Source organism: Sinohyriopsis cumingii, chromosome 10, assembly GCF_028554795.1.
Source record: "Sinohyriopsis cumingii isolate HCF-2022 chromosome 10, ASM2855479v2, whole genome shotgun sequence".
NCBI lineage: Eukaryota > Metazoa > Mollusca > Bivalvia > Unionida > Unionidae > Sinohyriopsis > Sinohyriopsis cumingii.
The window spans coordinates 59,169,298-59,191,195 of NC_142970.1; the positions used below are offsets into that span (position 1 = coordinate 59,169,298).

The 21,898-nt window shown below is 35.6% G+C and overlaps 1 protein-coding gene across 1 annotated transcript in view; it reads right to left on the reverse strand.

Annotated features, from left to right (window-relative positions):
- LOC149790208 (uncharacterized) overlaps window positions 1–21,898 on the reverse strand; it is a 196,597-nt gene that overhangs the window by 91,929 nt on the left and 82,770 nt on the right. Inside the window, exons 26-31 of the mRNA XM_089972214.1 lie at window positions 20,504–20,667; window positions 18,465–18,640; window positions 15,106–15,231; window positions 13,024–13,374; window positions 3,571–3,711; window positions 854–937 (exon numbers count right to left, since the gene is read on the reverse strand). Of these exons, the coding sequence (XP_089828340.1) occupies window positions 854–937; window positions 3,571–3,711; window positions 13,024–13,374; window positions 15,106–15,231; window positions 18,465–18,640; window positions 20,504–20,667 (1,042 nt within the window). The remainder of the gene's footprint in view (window positions 1–853; window positions 938–3,570; window positions 3,712–13,023; window positions 13,375–15,105; window positions 15,232–18,464; window positions 18,641–20,503; window positions 20,668–21,898) is intronic.

The following is a 21,898-nucleotide window of genomic DNA, read 5'->3' on the forward strand; positions in this document are numbered from 1 at the left end:
AATTAGCAGGGATATGTTTCTCCAAAGATGGGAGTCCTGAATTAATACAATTATTATATAATGTCATATGTAATGTTATCAACAGCTTTAATCGGATTGCCTTGCATCAACCAGTCAGAAGTTGATTTTGCCTTGCATCAGCCAATCAGAATTTCTCTGCCTTGCACCAACCAGTCAGAAATTGAATGTCTTGCATGAACCAATCAGAAGTTGACACATTTTCATTTGAATCAGAGCTTTACTCAGTCTGCATCCCATAACTCCTTTAACTATGATGATAATACATACGTGGTATATTTATAGATACAAAGGAAACTGCCCATCCTTTAATGTGAATTTAAAAGAGAAAATTAAAAATAATAAATATATTGTGATGAACGAGTTTAAGAGAAAGTTTGAACCTAAAAAATACAAAGAGAGTATACAAACATTTGGGATGCCACAGAAAATTGTGATTTCTCAACCTCTTGTTTGGCAAGCGGGGCACACAGACAAAAGTGGTTGTTTAAATATCCGATGACAGGTATTAATTTATACCAGTGACACAAACTATTATATCTTTCAACATTTACTGAAATGTATATTTGACAATAAACGTTAACTAGATTACTAATATGACAATTTGACGAGAATCAAGGTTAAAAAGATTACTGCTATGACAATCTGACATGAAGCAATGTTACAAAGATTACTGCTATGACAATCTGACACGAATCAATGTTACAAAGATTACAAATGTCCAGGATACAATAGTCAACATAGTAAGAAGCTTAAAACACTTTATTTGTTTTATGCAAATTTAAAACAATGTACGCATCTATAACTTAAATGAAAAAGACAGAAATGGACATACACTTCTGGCACATATCTGGTCCCTGGCCCCAGCAATGTTTTTCTTTTGTGACTCTATTATAGCATGATTCATGGCATTCCCCACCTAGAAAAAATCATAAAAAATGGAAGATAATCCATTGGTACATTGAGGACAGAAAATATAAGGTAATTCATTGGTAAGCAATAATACATTAAAGACAGAAAATATAAAGTAATCCATTGGTAAGCAATAGTACATGAAGGACAGAAAACAGAAGGTAATCCATTGGTAGGCAAAAATACATTAAGGACAGAAAACAGAAGGTAATCCATTGGTAGGCAATAGTATATTAAGAACAGAAATAGAAGGTAATCCATTGGTAGTACATTGAGGACATAACAATAGTATTTCAATCAACTGGTAGGCAATATTACATTACGATCAACATCAGAGCAAATGTTGATTATGGTAAACATGTTTTGCTGTGAACAAGGACTTACTGAGATGACGACTGTGTTTGCAATCAATGTATTGAGAAGATGGTTGCTGACTGAGATCCATATATATATGCAATAAGTTTATTCAGATGACTACAGACTTAGATCCATCGAATTGCAATCAATGTATTCAGATGACTGCTGCCTTAGATCCATATGTATGCAATCAATATATTCCGATGACTGCTGACAGAGATCCATATGTATGCAATCAATATATTCAGATGATTGTTGACTGGGATCCATCTAAATGCAATCAATGTATTCAGATAACTACTGACTTAGATCCATCTAAATGCAATGTATTCAGATGACTGATGACTGAGATCCATGGAAATGCAATGTATTCAGATGAATCCTGACTGATATATATCATACATATATATATATATATATATATATATATATATATATATATATATATATATATATATATATATATATATATATATATATATATATATATATATATATATGCAATCAATGCACTGGGATGAGGACAGTTGAGGGCAGATCGAGATATATGTAATACTGCATTAAGATAAATGTTGTTTACTAAGGCTCATTTATTCAGTGTATGCAAAATAATGTCCCTTTCAAACAATACATATAACAAGTAACCCATAATTGAAAAGATTCAATCTAATTTCTGTTTCTGATGCTTTAATCATTAAATTGAGATGGATCTGAATTTTTTTTATATTCGTTTTCTTTCTTCAATAATGAGTAATCTCTCTCAAGGATTTTTGAAGGCTGAGGTACAAAGGATGGTTTCTTCATAAATTACAACTCCACTATATAAAAATGAGTTGGTCCAATTTTCAAAATTGACAGTCCATAAGAGATACTTAAGGTACTTTAAGACTCATTAAATACAGCCCTGTTCAAATCTGTAGGAATGCAAAATAATTTTCCTTTTACATGTTGCCAGACAGATGTGCCAACACTTTCAAAAAGACTACAGCCTTTGCAAGCAGCATAAATGAGTCTATCGCCTAACGCTGTGATGATACTACCTACACATTCAAAGAGATTCTATCATTTGTAAGCAAAAGGAATGAGTCGGGCACTTGCCAATGTGGTGATACTACCTTCACTTTCAAAAAGACTACAGCATATGTAAGCAAAAGGGACGTGTCTGCCACCTGACAATGTGGTGACATTGCCAACATTTTCAAAAAGACTATAGCATTTGAAAGCAATAGTAATGAGCCTGGTATGTGACCCTGTTGGCATTGTACGTGATTAGAACACGTCTGATGCCTGACAATGTGGTGACACAACGATGACCTTCAAAAAGATAATAGCATTTATAAGGTACAGTAATGCCTCTGACATCTGACACTAGAATGACCTTCAAAAAGAGTATAGCGTTTGTAAGCAAAAGAAATGAGTCTGACACCTGACACTGTGGTGACACTATGACGACTCTGGCATTCCTTTCCTCATCGAGAATTGCCTTTTGCTATAAAGGATGATTTTCAAGTCAACACTTCAGCAAACATGATTATGTGCATAAAAATGAATGCACATATTTGAGTTATAATATCACGTAAAAAAATGTAGGAAGTGATACCATACTAATAATGTAAAAACATCCATGTTAAACAGGTAACAAATAATGTGAAGAAATTTAAAGTTTTGTAATTTATAAAAACAAACAAATGAAGATTCTCTATTATATGGGTTGATATAAATCTCAACAACAACAAAATGCAAATGTACATTATATGGAGTTACTTCCCTTGCATAATGAACAAAACACATTTGTCACCCAAAGACTGCCACACTGGTTTAATATGGAAAGTAAATATATCATAGAAAACAGAATTGGAATTGGCTGATTAACCACATTTGATTTAGAAAAACTGGAAAAACTGGAAGTAAACAATTCTGATTCGAAGGTTAAAACATTCACGGTCACTTGTATGTTAAGTCCAACTACAAACATAATGTACCAACAAATCTGGGTCTGTGCAGTTTGAAAGAAGTAATTATTAGCTGTTTGTACATAATGTGTTGACTAATGGATGGGTGGGTGGATGTTCCAACAAAAGGAGCAGATAGACAATTGTAAGACTATACACACCTTCCATATTTAAAAACACCCTCCACATTTCGAGTACTTAATAAAACGCCTTCCACATTTATGGTGTGGACTAAAAAGACATTCCATATTTATGGCTGGACATTAAAAAAACAGCAGTGACAGAAGATATTGAAGAAAATAAAGTGAGATTACAGACAAAAACTACATACATGACCGTCTCTCATAAGGTATGTCAGACTTGAAGAACACTTTTTCGTTGGGTTCCTTTGGGTTAATGTCTTGCCATCGAATACTAGTTTCATAACAAAGGGCATTGTTGTTGTGAAAATACACCTTTCCTTTTGTGATTTCTGAAAAGTACAATGTAAACACATATCAAACAAGAATTCCATGGTATTGTATGCTGCAGAAAGCCTGAAAAATAGGTCACTGTGACCTGCATTTATCTGGTATGAATAAGATAAGACATTTATTGACAATAATGCAACATACAGAATATGTCAATAATATCAATACAATAAAAAACATGATGTGACTGTGACTTATAATGTAAATACATATAAGCAAGTTTCATAATTATGCATCCAAAGAAAGTGCAATCACTGGAAAATTAAAAAATAGAACCCAGTGACCTAAATTTAGAAGCACTGAGTAATAGGCCTTTATGACAAATATACTATCTTTATTGTGTATCCAAACATTTCTGACTTGTGGACTTGAAAGAGGTCAAAGACTCATTATTGTTTGGTTAAGCAAATAACTTTCAGGTCTTCTGTTAACAAACCATGTAGCTATCAGTGGAAACAAATATAGGTCATTTTCTGAATTTAAAAAATTTAAATTGAATTAGATTGCTGTAGTACACTGCAAATGTATTACTGCAGTTTGCTTTTTCACTCAAACTAAACTGCATATCCTTCTCTCCTGCCCCCTCTGCCCAAAATGAAATGTCCCACCCATGGACCAAAGTCATCATTGATGTGCAATTTATCAATCTGATGTACAAATGTGGCTAATTCATACTGGGCAATGAGAGGCTGATGTAAGAGTATGACTAATTCATACTGGGAGTGAGGGGCTGATGTAAGAGTGACTAATTCATACTGGGAGTGAGGGGCTAATGTAAGAGTGACTAATTCATACTGAGATTGAGGGGCTGATGTAAAAGTGACTAAATCATATTGGGAATGAGGGACTGATGTAAGGGTGTGACTAATTCATACTGGGATTGAGGGACTTATGTAAGAGTGACTAATTCATACTGGGAGTGAGGGGCTGATGTAAGAGTGTGACTGACTCATACTGGGATTGAGGGACTGATGAAAGATTGACTAATTCATCCTGGTAGTGAGGGGCTGATTGATGTAAGAGAGTGACTAACTCATACTGGGATTGAGGGGCTGATGTAAGAGTGACTAATTCATAATGTGAGCGAGGGAATGAGGGACTGATGTAAGAGTGTGAGTAATTCATACTGGGATTGAGGGACTTATGTAAGAGTGACTAATTCATACTGGTAGTGAGGGGCTGATGTAAGAGAGTGACCGACTCATACTGGGAGTGAGGGGCTGATGTAAGATAGTGACTGACTCATACTGGGAGTGAGGGGCTGATGTAAGAGTGACTAATTCATAATGTGAGCAAGAGGCTGATGTAAGAGTGTGACAATTCATACTGGGATTGAGGGACTGATGTAAAAGTGACTAATTCATACTGGGAGTGAGAGGTTGATGTAAGAGTGTGAATAATTCATACTGGAAGAGAGTCGCTGATGTAAGAGTAACTAATTCATACTGTGAGTGAGGGGCTGATGTAAGATTGTGACAATTCGTACTGGGATTGTGGGACTGATGTAAGAGTGACTAATTCATACTGGGAGTGAGGGGCTGATATAAGAGTGAATAATTCATAATGTGAGAGAGGGGCTGATGCAAGAGTGAATAATTAATAATGTGAGAGAGGGGCTAATGTAAGAGTGTGACTAATTCATACTGGGAATGAGGGGATGGTAATATGGTTAACACATAATGAGAATGAGGGGCTAATGTAAAAGTGTGGTAATAACATGTTGGGGGTGAGGGGCTGATGGTGTGATTAATATATACTGGGAATGAGGGGTTAATGTAAAAGGTCAAACCAAAGTGGGAGTGATGGGCTGATGTAAACGGTTGGTTAATACATACTGGGAGTGATGGGCTGATGTAAAAATGTGGTTAATACATACTGGGAGTGATGGACTGATGTAATAGTGTGGTTAATACATACTGGGAGTGATAGACTGATGTAATAGTGTGGTTAATACATACTGGGAGTGATGGACTAATGTAATAGTGTGGTTAATACATACTGGGAGTGATGGACTGATGTAATAGTGTGGTTAATACATCTTGGGAGTGATGGACTGATGTAATAGTGTGGTTAATACATACTAGGAGTGATGGACTGATGTGATAGTGTGGTTAATACATACTGGGAGTGATGGACTGATGTAATAGTGTGGTTAAAACATACTGGGAGTGATGGACTGATGTAATAGTGTGGTTAATACATACTGGGAGTGATGGACTGATGTAATAGTGTGGTTAATACATACTGGGAGTGATGGACTGATGTAATAGTGTGGTTGATACATACTGGGAGTGATGGACTGATGTAAAAATGTGGTTAATACATACTGGGAATGATGGGCTGATGTAATAGTGTGGTTAATACATACTGGGAGTGATGGGCTGATGTAAAAATGTGGTTAATACATACTGGGAGTGATGGACTGATGTAATAGTGTGGTTAATACATACTGGGAGTGATGGACTGATGTAATAGTGTGGTTAATACATACTGGGAGTGATGGACTGATGTAATAGTGTGGTTAATACATACTGGGAGTGATGGACTGATGTAATAGTGTGGTTAATACATACTGGGAGTGATGGGCTGATGTAATAGTGTGGTTAATACGTACTGGGAGTGATGGACTGATGTAAGAGTGTGGTTAATACATACCGGGAGTGATGGACTCATGTAATAGTGTGGTTAATACATACTGGGAGTGATGGGCTGATGTGAAAATGTGGTTAATACATACTGGGAGTGATGGACTGATGTAATAGTGTGGTTAATACATACTGGGAGTGATGGGCTGATGTGAAAATGTGGTTAATACATACTGGGAGTGATGGACTGATGTAATAGTGTGGTTAATACATATTGGGAGTGATGGACTGATGTAATAGTGTGGTTAATACATACTGGGAGTGATGGACTGATGTAATAGTGTGGTTAATACATACTGGGAGTGATGGACTGATGTAATAGTGTGGTTAATACATACTGGGAGTGATGGGAAGATGTAAAAATGTGGTTAATACATACTGGGAGTGATGGACTGATGTAATAGTGTGGTTAATACATACTGGGAGTGATGGACTGATGTAATAGTGTAGTTAATACATACTGGGAGTGATGGACTGATGTAATAGTGTGGTTAATACATACTGGGAGTGATGGGCTGATGTAATAGTGTGGTTAATACGTACTGGGAGTGATGGACTGATGTAATAGTGTGGTTAATACATACTGGGAGTGATGGACTCATGTAATAGTGTGGTTAATACATACTGGGAGTGATGGGCTGATGTGAAAATGTGGGTAATACATACTGGGAGTGATGGACTGATGTAATAGTGTGGTTAATACATACTGGGAGTGATGGACTGATGTTATAGTGTGGTTAATACATACTGGGAGTGATGGACTGATGTAATAGTGTGGTTAATACATACTGGGAGTGATGGACTGATGTAATAGTGTGGTTAATACATACTGGGAGTGATGGGCTGATGTAAAAATGTGGTTAATACATACTGGGAGTGATGGACTGATGTAATAGTGTGGTTAATACATACTGGGAGTGATGGACTGATGTAATAGTGTGGTTAATACATACTGGGAGTGATGGACTGATGTAATAGTGTGGTTAATACATACTGGGAGTGATGGACTGATGTAATAGTGTGGTTAATACATACTGGGAGTGATGGGCTGATGTAATAGTGTGGTTAATACGTACTGGGAGTGATGGACTGATGTAAGAGTGTGGTTAATACATACCGGGAGTGATGGACTCATGTAATAGTGTGGTTAATACATACTGGGAGTGATGGGCTGATGTGAAAATGTGGTTAATACATACTGGGAGTGATGGACTGATGTAATAGTGTGGTTAATACATACTGGGAGTGATGGGCTGATGTGAAAATGTGGTTAATACATACTGGGAGTGATGGACTGATGTAATAGTGTGGTTAATACATATTGGGAGTGATGGACTGATGTAATAGTGTGGTTAATACATACTGGGAGTGATGGACTGATGTAATAGTGTGGTTAATACATACTGGGAGTGATGGACTGATGTAATAGTGTGGTTAATACATACTGGGAGTGATGGGAAGATGTAAAAATGTGGTTAATACATACTGGGAGTGATGGACTGATGTAATAGTGTGGTTAATACATACTGGGAGTGATGGACTGATGTAATAGTGTAGTTAATACATACTGGGAGTGATGGACTGATGTAATAGTGTGGTTAATACATACTGGGAGTGATGGGCTGATGTAATAGTGTGGTTAATACGTACTGGGAGTGATGGACTGATGTAATAGTGTGGTTAATACATACTGGGAGTGATGGACTCATGTAATAGTGTGGTTAATACATACTGGGAGTGATGGGCTGATGTGAAAATGTGGGTAATACATACTGGGAGTGATGGACTGATGTAATAGTGTGGTTAATACATACTGGGAGTGATGGACTGATGTTATAGTGTGGTTAATACATACTGGGAGTGATGGACTGATGTAATAGTGTGGTTAATACATACTGGGAGTGATGGACTGATGTAATAGTGTGGTTAATACATACTGGGAGTGATGGGCTGATGTAATAGTGTGGTTAATACATACTGGGAGTGATGGGCTGATGTAATAGTGTGGTTAATACATACTGGGAGTGATGGACTGATGTAATAGTGTGGTTAATACATACTGGGAGTGATGGACTGATGTAATAGTGTGGTTAATACATACTGGGAGTGATGGGCTGATGTAATAGTGTGGTTAATACATACTGGGAGTGATGGGCTGATGTAATAGTGTGGTTAATACATACTGGGAGTGATGGACTGATGTAATAGTGTGGTTAATACATACTGGGAGTGATGGACTGATGTAATAGTGTGGTTAATACATACTGGGAGTGATGGACTGATGTAATAGTGTGGTTAATACATACTGGGAGTGATGAACTGATGTAATAGTGCGGTTAATACATACTGGGAGTGATGGACTGATGTAAAAGTGTGGTTAATACATACTAGGAGTGATGGACTGATGTAAAAATGTGTTTAATACATACTGGGAGTGATGGACTGATGTACTAGTGTGGTTAATACATACTAGGAGTGATGGACTGATGTGATAGTGTGGTTAATACATACTGGGAGTGATGGACTGATGTAATAGTGTGGTTAATACATACTGGGAATGATGGGCTGATGTAATAGTGTGGTTAATACATACTGGGAGTGATGGGCTGATGTAAAAATGTGGTTAATACATACTGGTAGTGATGGACTGATGTAATAGTGTGGTTAATACATACTGGGAGTGATGCTCTGATGTAAAAGTGGTTAATATAGAGTGGGAGTGAGGAGCCAGTGTCATTTGAAAACAAGGTAATATTTGTAAAGTAAAGACTTCGTACATTGCGAAATGAATGATAGTCATTTTATAACAAATACACAATGCATGGCATAAATGAGTCATTTTAACATGTGCATCTGATGCCTGTGCCAATAAGTAAATTTAGCATGAGCAAATAATGCCCTATGCAAACGAGTCATTTTAACATGTGCATTTGATGCTGTGCCAATAAGTAATTTTAGCATGAGCAAATAATGTCCTATGCAAATGAGTCATTTTAACATGTGCATATGATGCCTGTGCAAATAAGTCATTTTAACATGAGGATACAATTCTCTGTACAAATGATTCTTTCTAACATGAGGATACATGCCCTGAGCAAATGAGTCATTTTAACATGTGCATATGATGCCTGTGCAAATGTGTCATTCTAACATGAGCAAACAATGCATGGTGCAGTTATTATAGAGCAACATAGTCTTTCTATTAGTATGTATGTTTGTGTCTGTGACTTGGATTTGTAACGTAGCTTTCAAAAAATTGCCATGATGTGTGCAGTGTGGCAGTTTATTGTGATGCTTAGCAGTGGGGCATATTGTGTGTTATTATAGAGTGATGTGGGGCAGTCTTTAAGCACTTCCATCACATCATGGATATTATTATAGTGAGACATGGGACAGTCTTTAAGCACTTCCACCACATCTAGTGTGTTATTATAGAGCAACACGGGACAGTCTATAAGCCGTTCCATTAAATCATGGATGTCATTATAATGAGATATGGGACATTCTTTAAGCACTTACATCACATACTGGACTGTATTATAGTGAGACATGGGACAGTCTTTAAAACCCTCCATCACGTCCTGGATTTTATTATTGTGAGACATGTGACAGTCTTTAAGCACTGCCAACAAATCCTGGATGTTATTACAGAGTAACATGGGATAGTCTTTAAGCACTTCCCACACATCTTTGATGTTATTATCGTGAGACATGTGGAAGTCGTTAAGCAATTGCATCACATAATGCATGTTATTATAGTAAGACATTTGACAGTCTTTAACCACTTCCATCACATTCTGGATGTTTTTATAGTGAGTCATGGGACAGTATTTACGCACTTTCAACACATTGTGCATGTTATTATAGAGCAACATGGGACAGTCTTTAAGCGCTTCCATCAAATCCTGGATGTCATTATAGAGCAACATCGGACATTATTTAAGCACTTCCCACACATCTGGGATATTATTATTGTGAGTCATGGGGCAGTCTTTAAGCAATTACATAACATATAGGATGTTATTATAGTGAGACATGGGATAGTATTTAAGCATTTCAATCACATCCTGCATGTTATTATAGTGAGACATGGGGCAGTCTTTACACACTTCCATCATATCCTGCATGTTATTATAGTGAACAAACTAGTCATTAACTAGCCATGTACTCCCCAGAACTCTCAGACTATATATCCCGTGGACACTCAATAACTAGCGATATATAATCTATGTTGGGGTTTGGGCCGAGACAAGAAAATCTCAGTCAAAGGTTTATATTATTTGTCTCCGCGTGAGGCTTGCCGGAGTGGGGAGACATATAATATAAACCCGCGACTGAGATTTCCTGGTCTCGGTCCAAACCTCAAGGTAGATTATTTTTCTCACCCAATATTTTCCTTTAAAGTAAAAATAATTCTGCACTAGTGGTCACGTCCAATGTTTACATGCGGCGCATTAATATAAATATGTTAATGTGGGCTGTGGTGTGACTGTTGCTTCCGAAGTACATAGTTTATACGCGTGAGCAAAGAAAAATAAAAACATAATATATGGATGTTATATGAAATTGACAATAAATAATTAATATTTATTGCAAGAAATTTTATTTTCATCAGTTCCAATTTTGAAAAGTTATATTGTAAATAATAAAACGATATTGGCTACTCAGCTCTGCTCTAGTTATACTTGGCACAAGCTGTAATGAAGAGTAACATCTTTCTTTAGATTATTCATGGGAAACTATCGTATATAACTATTCTTTTCTTTGGAGTAGGTGAAACTGTGTGTGACATACTTGTGTTGTCCTAAATATTGATTGTAAAATTACCTCTGTGTATAATAATAGACTTTCCAAAAACGGGCTCTAGCGGATAACCATGTGCTAAACTTTCAAGTTCAAGTTCACGGATTCTTTGAAGATTTATTTTTCTGTCCTGGAAATATGGCAAGTGCTACTGTGAAATTTGCTTATGGAATTATGTGCTGACAGATAAATGATTCCTTCTGGCGGGTAAGTGTATCATTTGTCATTAAATAATTGTACGTATCTTTTTAATTCAACCCGGGCACAATGGAGATGCTTAATACAATGAGAAAAAAGCATGTTTTATATAACACTTTTCTGGCTGTTACGTAGTTGTTAAGAGAGTTGGGAGGCTATGAAGTATATATGCATGGAGCAGTGTTTCCTTTTATAGTGTTCATTTCGCACAGGATTGAGAATTTTATCCTATCTGTAGCACAGTCATTTTCAGGTCAGCGTCATTAAATGTAGCTAACAGTATATACTTTGTTTCACAAGAAGTATTTAAAATTAGTTAGGTAGCTTTAGCTACATTTAATGACGCTGATTTAAAACTGTACTTAGCTAGGACTGCATATAGGATAGAATTTACCATGCTGTGTGGAACGAACAAACATAATACCGAAAAGCTCGACATCATATTCGGTAGTCTTTGTCTCTCTTTAAATGTTTTTGTAAGGTGTGTTCTCAAACATGGATTTAACTTAAGTTACTATATTTTTGTTCTATATTTGTTGCTGTTGTTATTGTTGTTGTTTGATTTTAGTACAACTTCGTCAGGGACAGCAAAAGACAAGAATTGTTTCTTTGTTAAAAGTAGTTCTGAGCGCATGGACACCTTGACTGAGACGATTGGACTGAGATGACTAGAATGAGACAGGAAAAGTAATGTTAGCAAACAATCAGATTTCTCTGTCGCATGGGTGAGAAATGTACCCTTCAAAACTCTGAGACTGTACTTCCTGTAGAAACTCAAAAACTAGCCATGGACACTTGATATTTCTAAAACTTTTTATTCCTGGAGGTATTTTTCCCAATCAGATTAAAGCAAAAAGGCAAAGTTACGAAAAAGAAAGGCAATTTCATCAACAGAAATAATGAACTTTCCCATTCAAACTGTCAACGAAATATAAGCAAACTTTTTATGATTATTTGAAGGTGTATTGTCATTTGTACTGGCTATATCAAGCAGATAAAATGGGAGTTAAGTGCCTTTCACAAGGATACAACAAGCAATGTATCCTGGGCTGGAATGTCATTACATTCAATGCAAATTAATGAAAGTTGACCGCAGTAAATCATGTTTACACTAAGTTTTACTATATGTTGGTCTCATTTCTGGAAGACTCCATTCTTTTCAACTTGACCACCAGTTTTCTTATCTGGATCTTCAATTTCTGGGCACTAAGAGTTCTGAACTCCCATAATCAAAGACTTCCAGAAAGTACTGAACTCCCATTGCCAAAGACTTAGAGGGTTCTGAATGAAAAGGAAAGCGTTAATATACTTGGTATACAGGCAATAGAGTTTGTGTCAATGTATCAACAAGGAACGTTACTGCAGATGATAATAGTCCATATTAAATATGATATATGTCCATATTAAAGATGATATATGTCCATATTAAAGGATGTTCATAATAAATGGATGAAACTTTCCTTGTGTCTTTAAATTTATTTTGTGCAAAGGAGAGTTTAGTGTGTTCTGTTACCCTCGTAATTATTTTTCCAAAAAGAGAACCATATCATTTACAGCCCTATGTGAATTTCATTAAATTTCCTTCTGTATTTCAGTATTGTAACTGCATCAGGCATTGTTGTCAATATCTTTGCAAGAACACTTTAATTTTATATCACAATAACTCACCTGTCAAGTTTTTAAATCCCAATTCGAATATTCCCTGAGAGTTATTATAAGGGTTAAAATTCCAAGCGATATAAAGCGCATAATCCACCTCACGGTAATTGTATAAAGTTCTTCCCCGAATTATACGCAAATTTTGTAAAGGCACATAGTTGGACCACACTGAAACAATTAACACGTATCCTGTCACTTCTTCTATATTCTGTAAGAATTGGAGGTCATAATCACCCTCTAAAAACGTTAATTCAAGATTACCCTCCACATATGTACAATTGGTGTATTTCTGTCTATACATTTCATAGTGTTCATTATAGGACCCAGGTGGAACTAATCCGGCTTCAGAACCAAGGCACACTGAAAAAGAAATCAAAATGGCACTCAAATTGTTGACATTTTTATTTCAACTCGGTAATATGATGTTCCCTCTACATTGTTCCCATGGTCAAACAGGTAGATAAACAGGTAGGTAAATGGCAGTCCCCAATGTCAAACAGGTAGGTAAACAGATAGGTAAAGGGCAGAAAATCAAGAGTGACAGAAAATCAAGGTATGTTACTAAAGTTTATAAACTTATTGGGACAATATTCTTAAATAGTCTTTATTGATAGCACTGAAATACAGAATGGTGAAAATTTGAGGGAACATAGTATTGTTTCCTCAGTATACCACTTTGAATATAGTCCCTTAATTTCTAGCTAATAGCAATGGTGATCGGCTGTCTTTTACAAGCAGTTTATTCATATTCTTTTCAATTCCAGCCATATGACTTAATGTAAACCAATCTGTCTCACCTATTCCGTTACCAACAATATGCAATTGCTGATATAAACACTTGAGTTTGGAAAGTCTGTGACTCAACATGGGAATTCAATTATGCAAGGATCAGCATATCCTGAACAGCATGTACAAACACACACACACACACACACACACGTATGCATGCACACACATATATAACATTTACCTGACAGTCTGGGACACAATGTGGAGTTCAATTAAACCAGGTTATACCTATCCTGGAAAGTCTGTGACACAATGTGGTGTTCAATGAAACCAGGGTAAACATATCACATTCTGTGACACATCTAGGAGTTCAGTTAAACCAGGGTAAACCTATTGCAGACAGTATGTGACACAATGTGGATTTCAATTAAACCAGGGCAAACATATCCCAGACAGTCGGTGACACAATGCTGTGTTCAACTAAAACAGGGTAAAACTATCCAAGACAGTCTGTGACATAACTAAGAGTTCAACTAAATCAGAGTACACATATGCCAGACAGTCTGTGACACAATGTGGAGTTCAATGAAACCGGGTTAAACATATCCCAGACAGTCTGTGACACAACTAGGAGTTAAATTAAACTAGGGTAAACATATACCAGACTGTGACACAATGTGGAGTTCAAATAAACCAGGTTAAACATATCTCAGGAAGTTCGTGGCACAACTAGACGTTCAATTAAACCTGGCTAAACATATGCCAGAAATGCTATGATACAATGTGGAGTTCACTTAAATCAGAGTAAGCATATCCCAAACGGACTGTGACACAACTAGGAGTTCATTTAAACCAGTGTAAACATATCCTGGACAGTCTGTGACAAAATGTGGAGTTCAATTAGACAAAGGTAAGCATATCCTAGACAGCATGTACACACACACACACACACACACACACATACACACACACACACATACACACACATATATATAATACATATATTCTTTTTATGTTTTAATGGGCAACTTACATTACAATTAATGTTGATGCAGTCCATTCTATTTTTCCTGACACTAACACATTTAGGATAACTTAATACATACGCATATCACTGATTAAAGACTGTAACACATTTATTACACATATCACTGATTAAAAACTGTATCACATTTATTACACAGATCACTGATTAAAGAGTAACACATTTATTACACATATCACTGAGATAAGATAATGACATGTATGACTATTCATTTTATAGAATTCAATTACTAAAAATTATTCATTCAAGATATTCAAAAAAAAGAAGAATATAGAACGAAGTGTATCTTGGAAGCTTCGAAGCTGTACAATATTTACACTTAAATTTCTTGCATATCTTCTTCTCTGAATCCCAATTATAACTGACATCACACCAACACGTATCAATGAGGCACTTCAGGGGGGCATTACAACTTTGATTGTTGCATGGCTGTCCATAATCACCTGAAAAAAAATAAAACGATAATAAGAATACGTATCAACAGTCTTTTAACGTAACGTGGTTATCATCAGAAATCATCACTCATTAATGTAATCTTTTCTGATATCATTAACAGTATTCTCAAATAAATGCTTATTCATTTGAAAATTACAAATTGTAGGAAAATGTAAAAATGGTTTTGAAACAGTCTAGAAAGCCCAATGAATGAACAAGGCTTTTGAAAAGTTAAATGATTCTTTTTTTAAACTATACGGGATATATATATATATATATATATATATATATATATATATATATATATATATATATATATATATATATATATATATATATATGTATGTATATAAACATCACATTCCCTACATATATTCACACCAATTTAACTTATAGATTAACTTTTGACAGGACAGCCAAAAGAAACGACATAGGAAATTGGCACAATGATTTTAATAGTAGTTCTTACAAATAAACCTGAACTCAGAATTAAATTCTCAACTTTTATTTAGAACAAAGTCAGTGGTGATTCGAGGGTTTGGGGAAAATGTTGTAAAAGTTTGAGCATTTTAAAGAACTTGATGATTCATATGCTATAATTCATTCACACACGGTCTGTTAAGGGGTGGGTAATACATTTTCGGGGTGGGTTGGTGGGCACACCTAATTTTGGCAAGACACATGGGGGCCACCCTTTTCTGTTATATTAATTAAATTAGCTCAAAATCTAGATCCATCTCAGGGCATGTATTTTATCTATCCCTTGTATACATTATACACTCATGCAACAGACTATGTTTTACTTCATCAAAACATGGTCTACAGTATACATTCATGTGAAAGACTGATGTTTTACTTCATTTAAACATGGTCTACAGTACACACTCGTGTGATAGGCTGATGTCTACTTCATTTAAACATGGTCTACAGTACACACTAGTGCAATAGACTGATGATTTACTTCACTTAAACACGGTCTACAGTATACACTCATGTGATAGACTATTTTACTTCATTTAAACATGGTTACAGCATACACTCGTGTGATATACTGATGTTTTACTTCATTTAAACATGATCTATAGTATATATACACTCATGTGATAGACTGATGTTTTACTTCATTTAAACATGGCATACAGTATACACTCAGTTGATAGACTGATGTTTTACTTAATTTAATCTTGGTCTGCAGCATATATACTCATGTCATAGACTGCTGTTTTGCTTCATTTAAACATGGTCCACATTATGTAATCTCATGTGATAGACTGATGTTTTTCTTTAACTCAACACGGTATATTATACACTCAGTTGATAGGCTGATGTTTTACTTGATTTAAACATGGTCTACAGTATATATACACTCATGTGATAGACTGATGTTTTACATCATTTTAACATGGTCTACAGTGTACACACATTTGATAGACTGATGTTTTACTTCATTTAAGCATGGTCTACAGTATATATATACTCATCTGATGGACTGATGTATAACTTCATTTAAACATGGTCTACAATATATATACACCCATCTGATGGACTGAAGTTTTACTTCATTTAAACATGGTCTACAGTATATATACTCATGTGATAGTATACACTTTAACACCTAAATGTGTATCAAGTACTCTCCTAAATACATGAACACCAAACTGTGTATCAAGTACTCCCTTAAATGTGTAAACATTGAACTGTGTATCAAATATTCCCGTAATTACTTGTATCAAGTACTCCCCTAATAATCTGACATTGAACTGTGTATCAAGTACTCTCCTAAATACTTTAACACCATAATTTGAAACATAATAGTAAGGTATACGTATAATACCAGTTTACGACAAGTTTTACGGCATCAACAAAATGAACGGTTATCATTTCTAACCTTTAATGTGTTCACATTCAATAATGGTATACGAACATACATTAGTGGAATATTTCCTTCCATTAAACGTTATTTAAAGTTAGGCCAGTCATATTACGGCATACCATAAAATTGTCAAAGGCACAGTCTTTAATGTGGCTTCGACACAAAAAGCTATCACAAAATGAGGAACTCTTTTGAGATGTACAATGAACCAATATGTCTACTAAAACGAAACACGTTTAAGGTTCAGACATGTCATATTTCTTGCCTTTCTCTTCAAACAGTTCGAGCAAGCTTGCAATGTATGTCTGTATCATCAGTGATATAAATTGGTCTCTTTTGAGATCATCAGATTTGGTTGTGTTCTAGTAATCCATTTCAAGGTATTCGAATTTAATCGAATTGTTCGGTTGGTACAGTTATTGTTGTTGTTTAACGTCATTGTTTTCAGGGAATGAGAGACTATACAGGTTGGTAAGTATAAAATGATAGACTATACAGGTTAGTAAGTATAACTGATGGAGAAGAGAATCCCGGAAAACTCTTAGAAGAACCAACGACCTACGGTGTATGGACACACCAACATAAATGTCCAATATGAAAAATGGGGTGGCACGAGTCAGAGGAAGCTCTGACTAGGGAAGCCATTGTAAATCATACTCAGTAGCTTCCCTTGAACTTGTGCACAATGGTGCAGAACCATTAGCATTGTTATTATGAAACATAATTCAAACACACGTACCTGTTCACGCTTCTTCAGTAAATGCAAGCAATTAATTTTCTTGTCTTTTTGAATCTGAGTCTTCATAGATGTGCATGTATAAACCTTACTGTTTTGTATGGCATAATACAGGTACATGTATAATCCTTTTGTATCGCAGCATATAGGCAGATGTAGAATCCTTTTTGTTTAATAAGGCATGATAGAGGTACATCTATGATCCTTATTGGTTGTATGGCATGACAGTGGTACATGTATAATCCGTATTGTTTGTACGACATGCTAGAGGCACATCTATAATCCTTATTGTTTGTATGGGATGTTAGAGGTACATTTATAATCCTTATTGTTTGTATGGGATGTTAGAGGTACATCTATAATCCTTATTGTTTGTATGGCATAAAATAGGTACATGTATAATCATTATTGTTTGTATGACATGACAGAGGTAGTTCTATAATCCTTTATGTTTGTATGACTTGGTAGAGGTACATTTATAATCCATATTGTCTGCATGGCATGATTTGGATAAAGCTATGATCCTTATTGTTAAGTACGTCATGATAGAGTTACATGTATAATACTTTTGTATTGAATCATATAGGTAGATGTTTAATTGTTTGTATGCCATGATAGAAGTACATCGATACCATTTTTACTGGACAGTATTGAGACTGGTAATGGCTCCAGTTGGGTCTTGTAGTATCCTTTTGGGCAATCTTCATGCGGCAACCAAGAAATAGTCCCATCAACAAGAGTTTGGTTGACAGCAAGTTCATATGTGTTACAGCCGCCAGTTTTTACTTCACTTGATGGTCCCGTACATCTGGAATAATAATAGCAGTATAAATCTTGCATGCAGCTATTCCTATCTATGAGGGGATGATCTTGTATGAAAGGAAGTGAATCAATATTATTTATATGATGATAATTTAGTATGAAATGAAGTGAGTCGTTGTTATCTAGGTGGGAATGATCTTGTATGAAAGGAAGTGAGTCATTGTTAACTATGTGGAGATGTATGGGAGGAAGTACGTTACAGTTGTATATAAGGCAATGTATTGGAAGAAGTGTTGAACTGTTAGCTGTGTTAATGTTATTGATGTTGTTGTTGTAAGGTTTAACGCCACTTTTCAGCACATGACATGCTATGCATGGCGGCTAGTATTAATGGCAGAGGAAGAACCCGGGAAAATCCCAGATAGAAACACCGACCCACAAGAAGCTACAGGCAAGCTTTCTCATTTACACCCATTAGCCGAATCCGAGAAGCGAACCCACACAGACAGAGGTGAGATGGGAGTGATTCGTAACGGAGAGCGCTTTAGACCATTCGGCTACTCGGGGCCCCCAGCTATGTTAATGATCTTGTATTGTAGGATGCGACATAATATTATCTAGGTGGGGATGATCTTGTATGAGAGAAAGTGAGATATTGTAATCTAGGTGGGAACGATCTTGTATGAGAGGAAGTACGGTAGTGTCATCTAGGTGAGGATGAATGGAAAACCCGTGTCAAAATGCTTTTCCCTGTAAGCAAAGTAGCAAAATTAAATTTTTCAAGATGGCAAAATATTGGACATCGTCGCAGCACCATTTTAATTTAAGATGAACAAAACATTATAAGAAGTCTTTCAGTGAAATCCCAATGATGGTATTGGAGATCTTTCTGGGAAAGTAGTGATAACAAGATTTTCAAGCTGGCCAATATGGGAACCAAATCAGACTCTAGATCAGAAACATTTTCATTTAAAACCAAGCCGACAGCATATAAGTATTTTGGTAAAAGAAAAATATCCATGTCAATATGACTTTCTGTTCAGAGTGAAAAGCAATAAAATCATCTTCGAGATCGCTGCTGTGGCAGCCATTTCCACTGAAGACCAAATGGACATGATAAAAACCTTTCAGTGAAACCCTCAAAGTGGCAGTATGTCAGTCTATATAGCAGTAGCAAAATGGCCACTGTGGGGAGGCCATATTGGATGTTAGATCTTTTTTGGATGAGCGGCTATAAAATGGTCAAGATGTCTGCTGTGGTGGACATGTTGGACACTCAATTGACACCAATTTCATCTAGTACCAACTAGACTTCATAAAAAGGTTTTAGTGGAAACCCCTTGCTTAAATGACCATTTATGTAAGAGGTGTAGTGACAAGGTTTTTCAAGATGGAAGCTGTTACAATTGTCACAATCATAATTGATGCCAGATCATTAACTAAACATGATAATAAGTCTTTTGATGTGATCATCCATTGATAACTAACAATAGCAAGATTTTCAACATAACAGCTTTGGCAGTCATAATGGATGTACATACAGCATCATTTTCATCTAGGACCAACTAGACCATTGGATGAATGTAATATTTCATGGTAATCCTCCATGGAGGCTAAGAGCAGCTGTAACAAATGTGTTGTAACTGATGGATGGACATCAGATGCCACAAGACTGACCATCCCATATGCTCTTCTGGACAATGCCCACTAGAGCTACAAATCGGAATAATAAAACATTAAGCTTAAGACAAAACATTATGAAGGAAATTGAACCTGGTGAAAATGACTATATGACAAACCAATATTGCATGTGTTTTTTTCTCCATGTGTAATATCAAAGGACCGTTATGAATTAAGTCTGAAGTCGAAGTGAATTAAAGGTATAAGAAGTTTCAAAATAGTCTCCTACCCTTCAACACATGTGTAGTTGCATGGTTGGCAGCTATTTCTTTCATCTGGATAAAAATACATTGGTAATTTTTGCAAGACTGGACACTTTTCCATGCAAACACCAGAAACCCCATCAAGACCTGGAAACTTAACCTGCTTACAACGTGTACAGTTGGATGGTCCCTGGAACAGAAAGTTCATTCATGATTTTAAACAAAATGATAACAGCAAAATGACATAATCTCCTACACTAACACAGACTTGTGGTACCAGCCAAGATCCTTAATTTAAAATAAATACGGTGTTCTTCGAAGCAACCTCTAAATTTTAACTGTGATTATAATTCATTTTGAATGACAATACAGGAAATTCATGTAACTAATCTAGAATCCCAATACAGGAAATTTCTGTTATGATGCATTGCACATACAGTGTATTGTTGTCTGCTATAGTTCATTGCAGTGTATTGCTTCCTGCTATAATTAATTGCAGTTTATTTTTTCTTGCTGTGCATAATAGTGTATTGTTTCTTGCTGTTCATACCAGTGTATTATTTCATGATGTTCATAACAGTGTGTTGTTTCTGGTAGTTCATAACAGTGTATTGTTTCCTGATACAGTTCATTGCAGTTTATTGTCTCTTGTTATTTACAACAGTGTATTGTTTCTTGCTGTTAATAACAGTGTGTTGTTTCTGGCTGTTTATCACAGTTTATTGTTTCCTGCCATTTATCAGTGTATTGTTTCTTGCTGTTTATCACGGTTTATTGTTTCTTGCTGTTTATCAGTGTATTGTTTCCTGCCAATCATCAGTGTATTGTTTTTTGCTGTTTGTCACATTGTATTGTTTCTTGCTGTTTATCACAGTGTATTGTTTCTGGCTGTTTATCACAGTTTATTGTTTTTTGTCATTTATCAGTGCATTGTTTCTTGCCATTTATCAGTGTATTGTTTCTCGCTGTTTATCACAGTGTATTGTTTCATGCTGTTTATCTGTGTATTGTTTCCTGCCATTTATCAGTGTATTGTTTCTTGCTGTTTATCACAGTTTATTGTTTCTTGCCATTTATCAGTGTATTGTTTCTTGTTATTTATCAAAGTGTATTTTGTTCAACACTGTTCAATGGACTACTGATAACTCTCAAGCCATGCTCGTTTTAATTATGTATGTTTTGCTTGTCGTATTATCTTGATTACCTGACTTATTTCTTTTTATTTCAACATCTACAGATGGAAATAATTGAACTAGAAATGTCTTGCATAATTTTATACTTAACTACGTCAGATATAATGAATAATTGAACATGTGGTTGTTTACCAGAACATAATACACATATGACTTTTATTTATGTTTAAATATACATTTTAATAAAGATCCATGGTCCATGGAGTATGAAATACATACACATCTTAT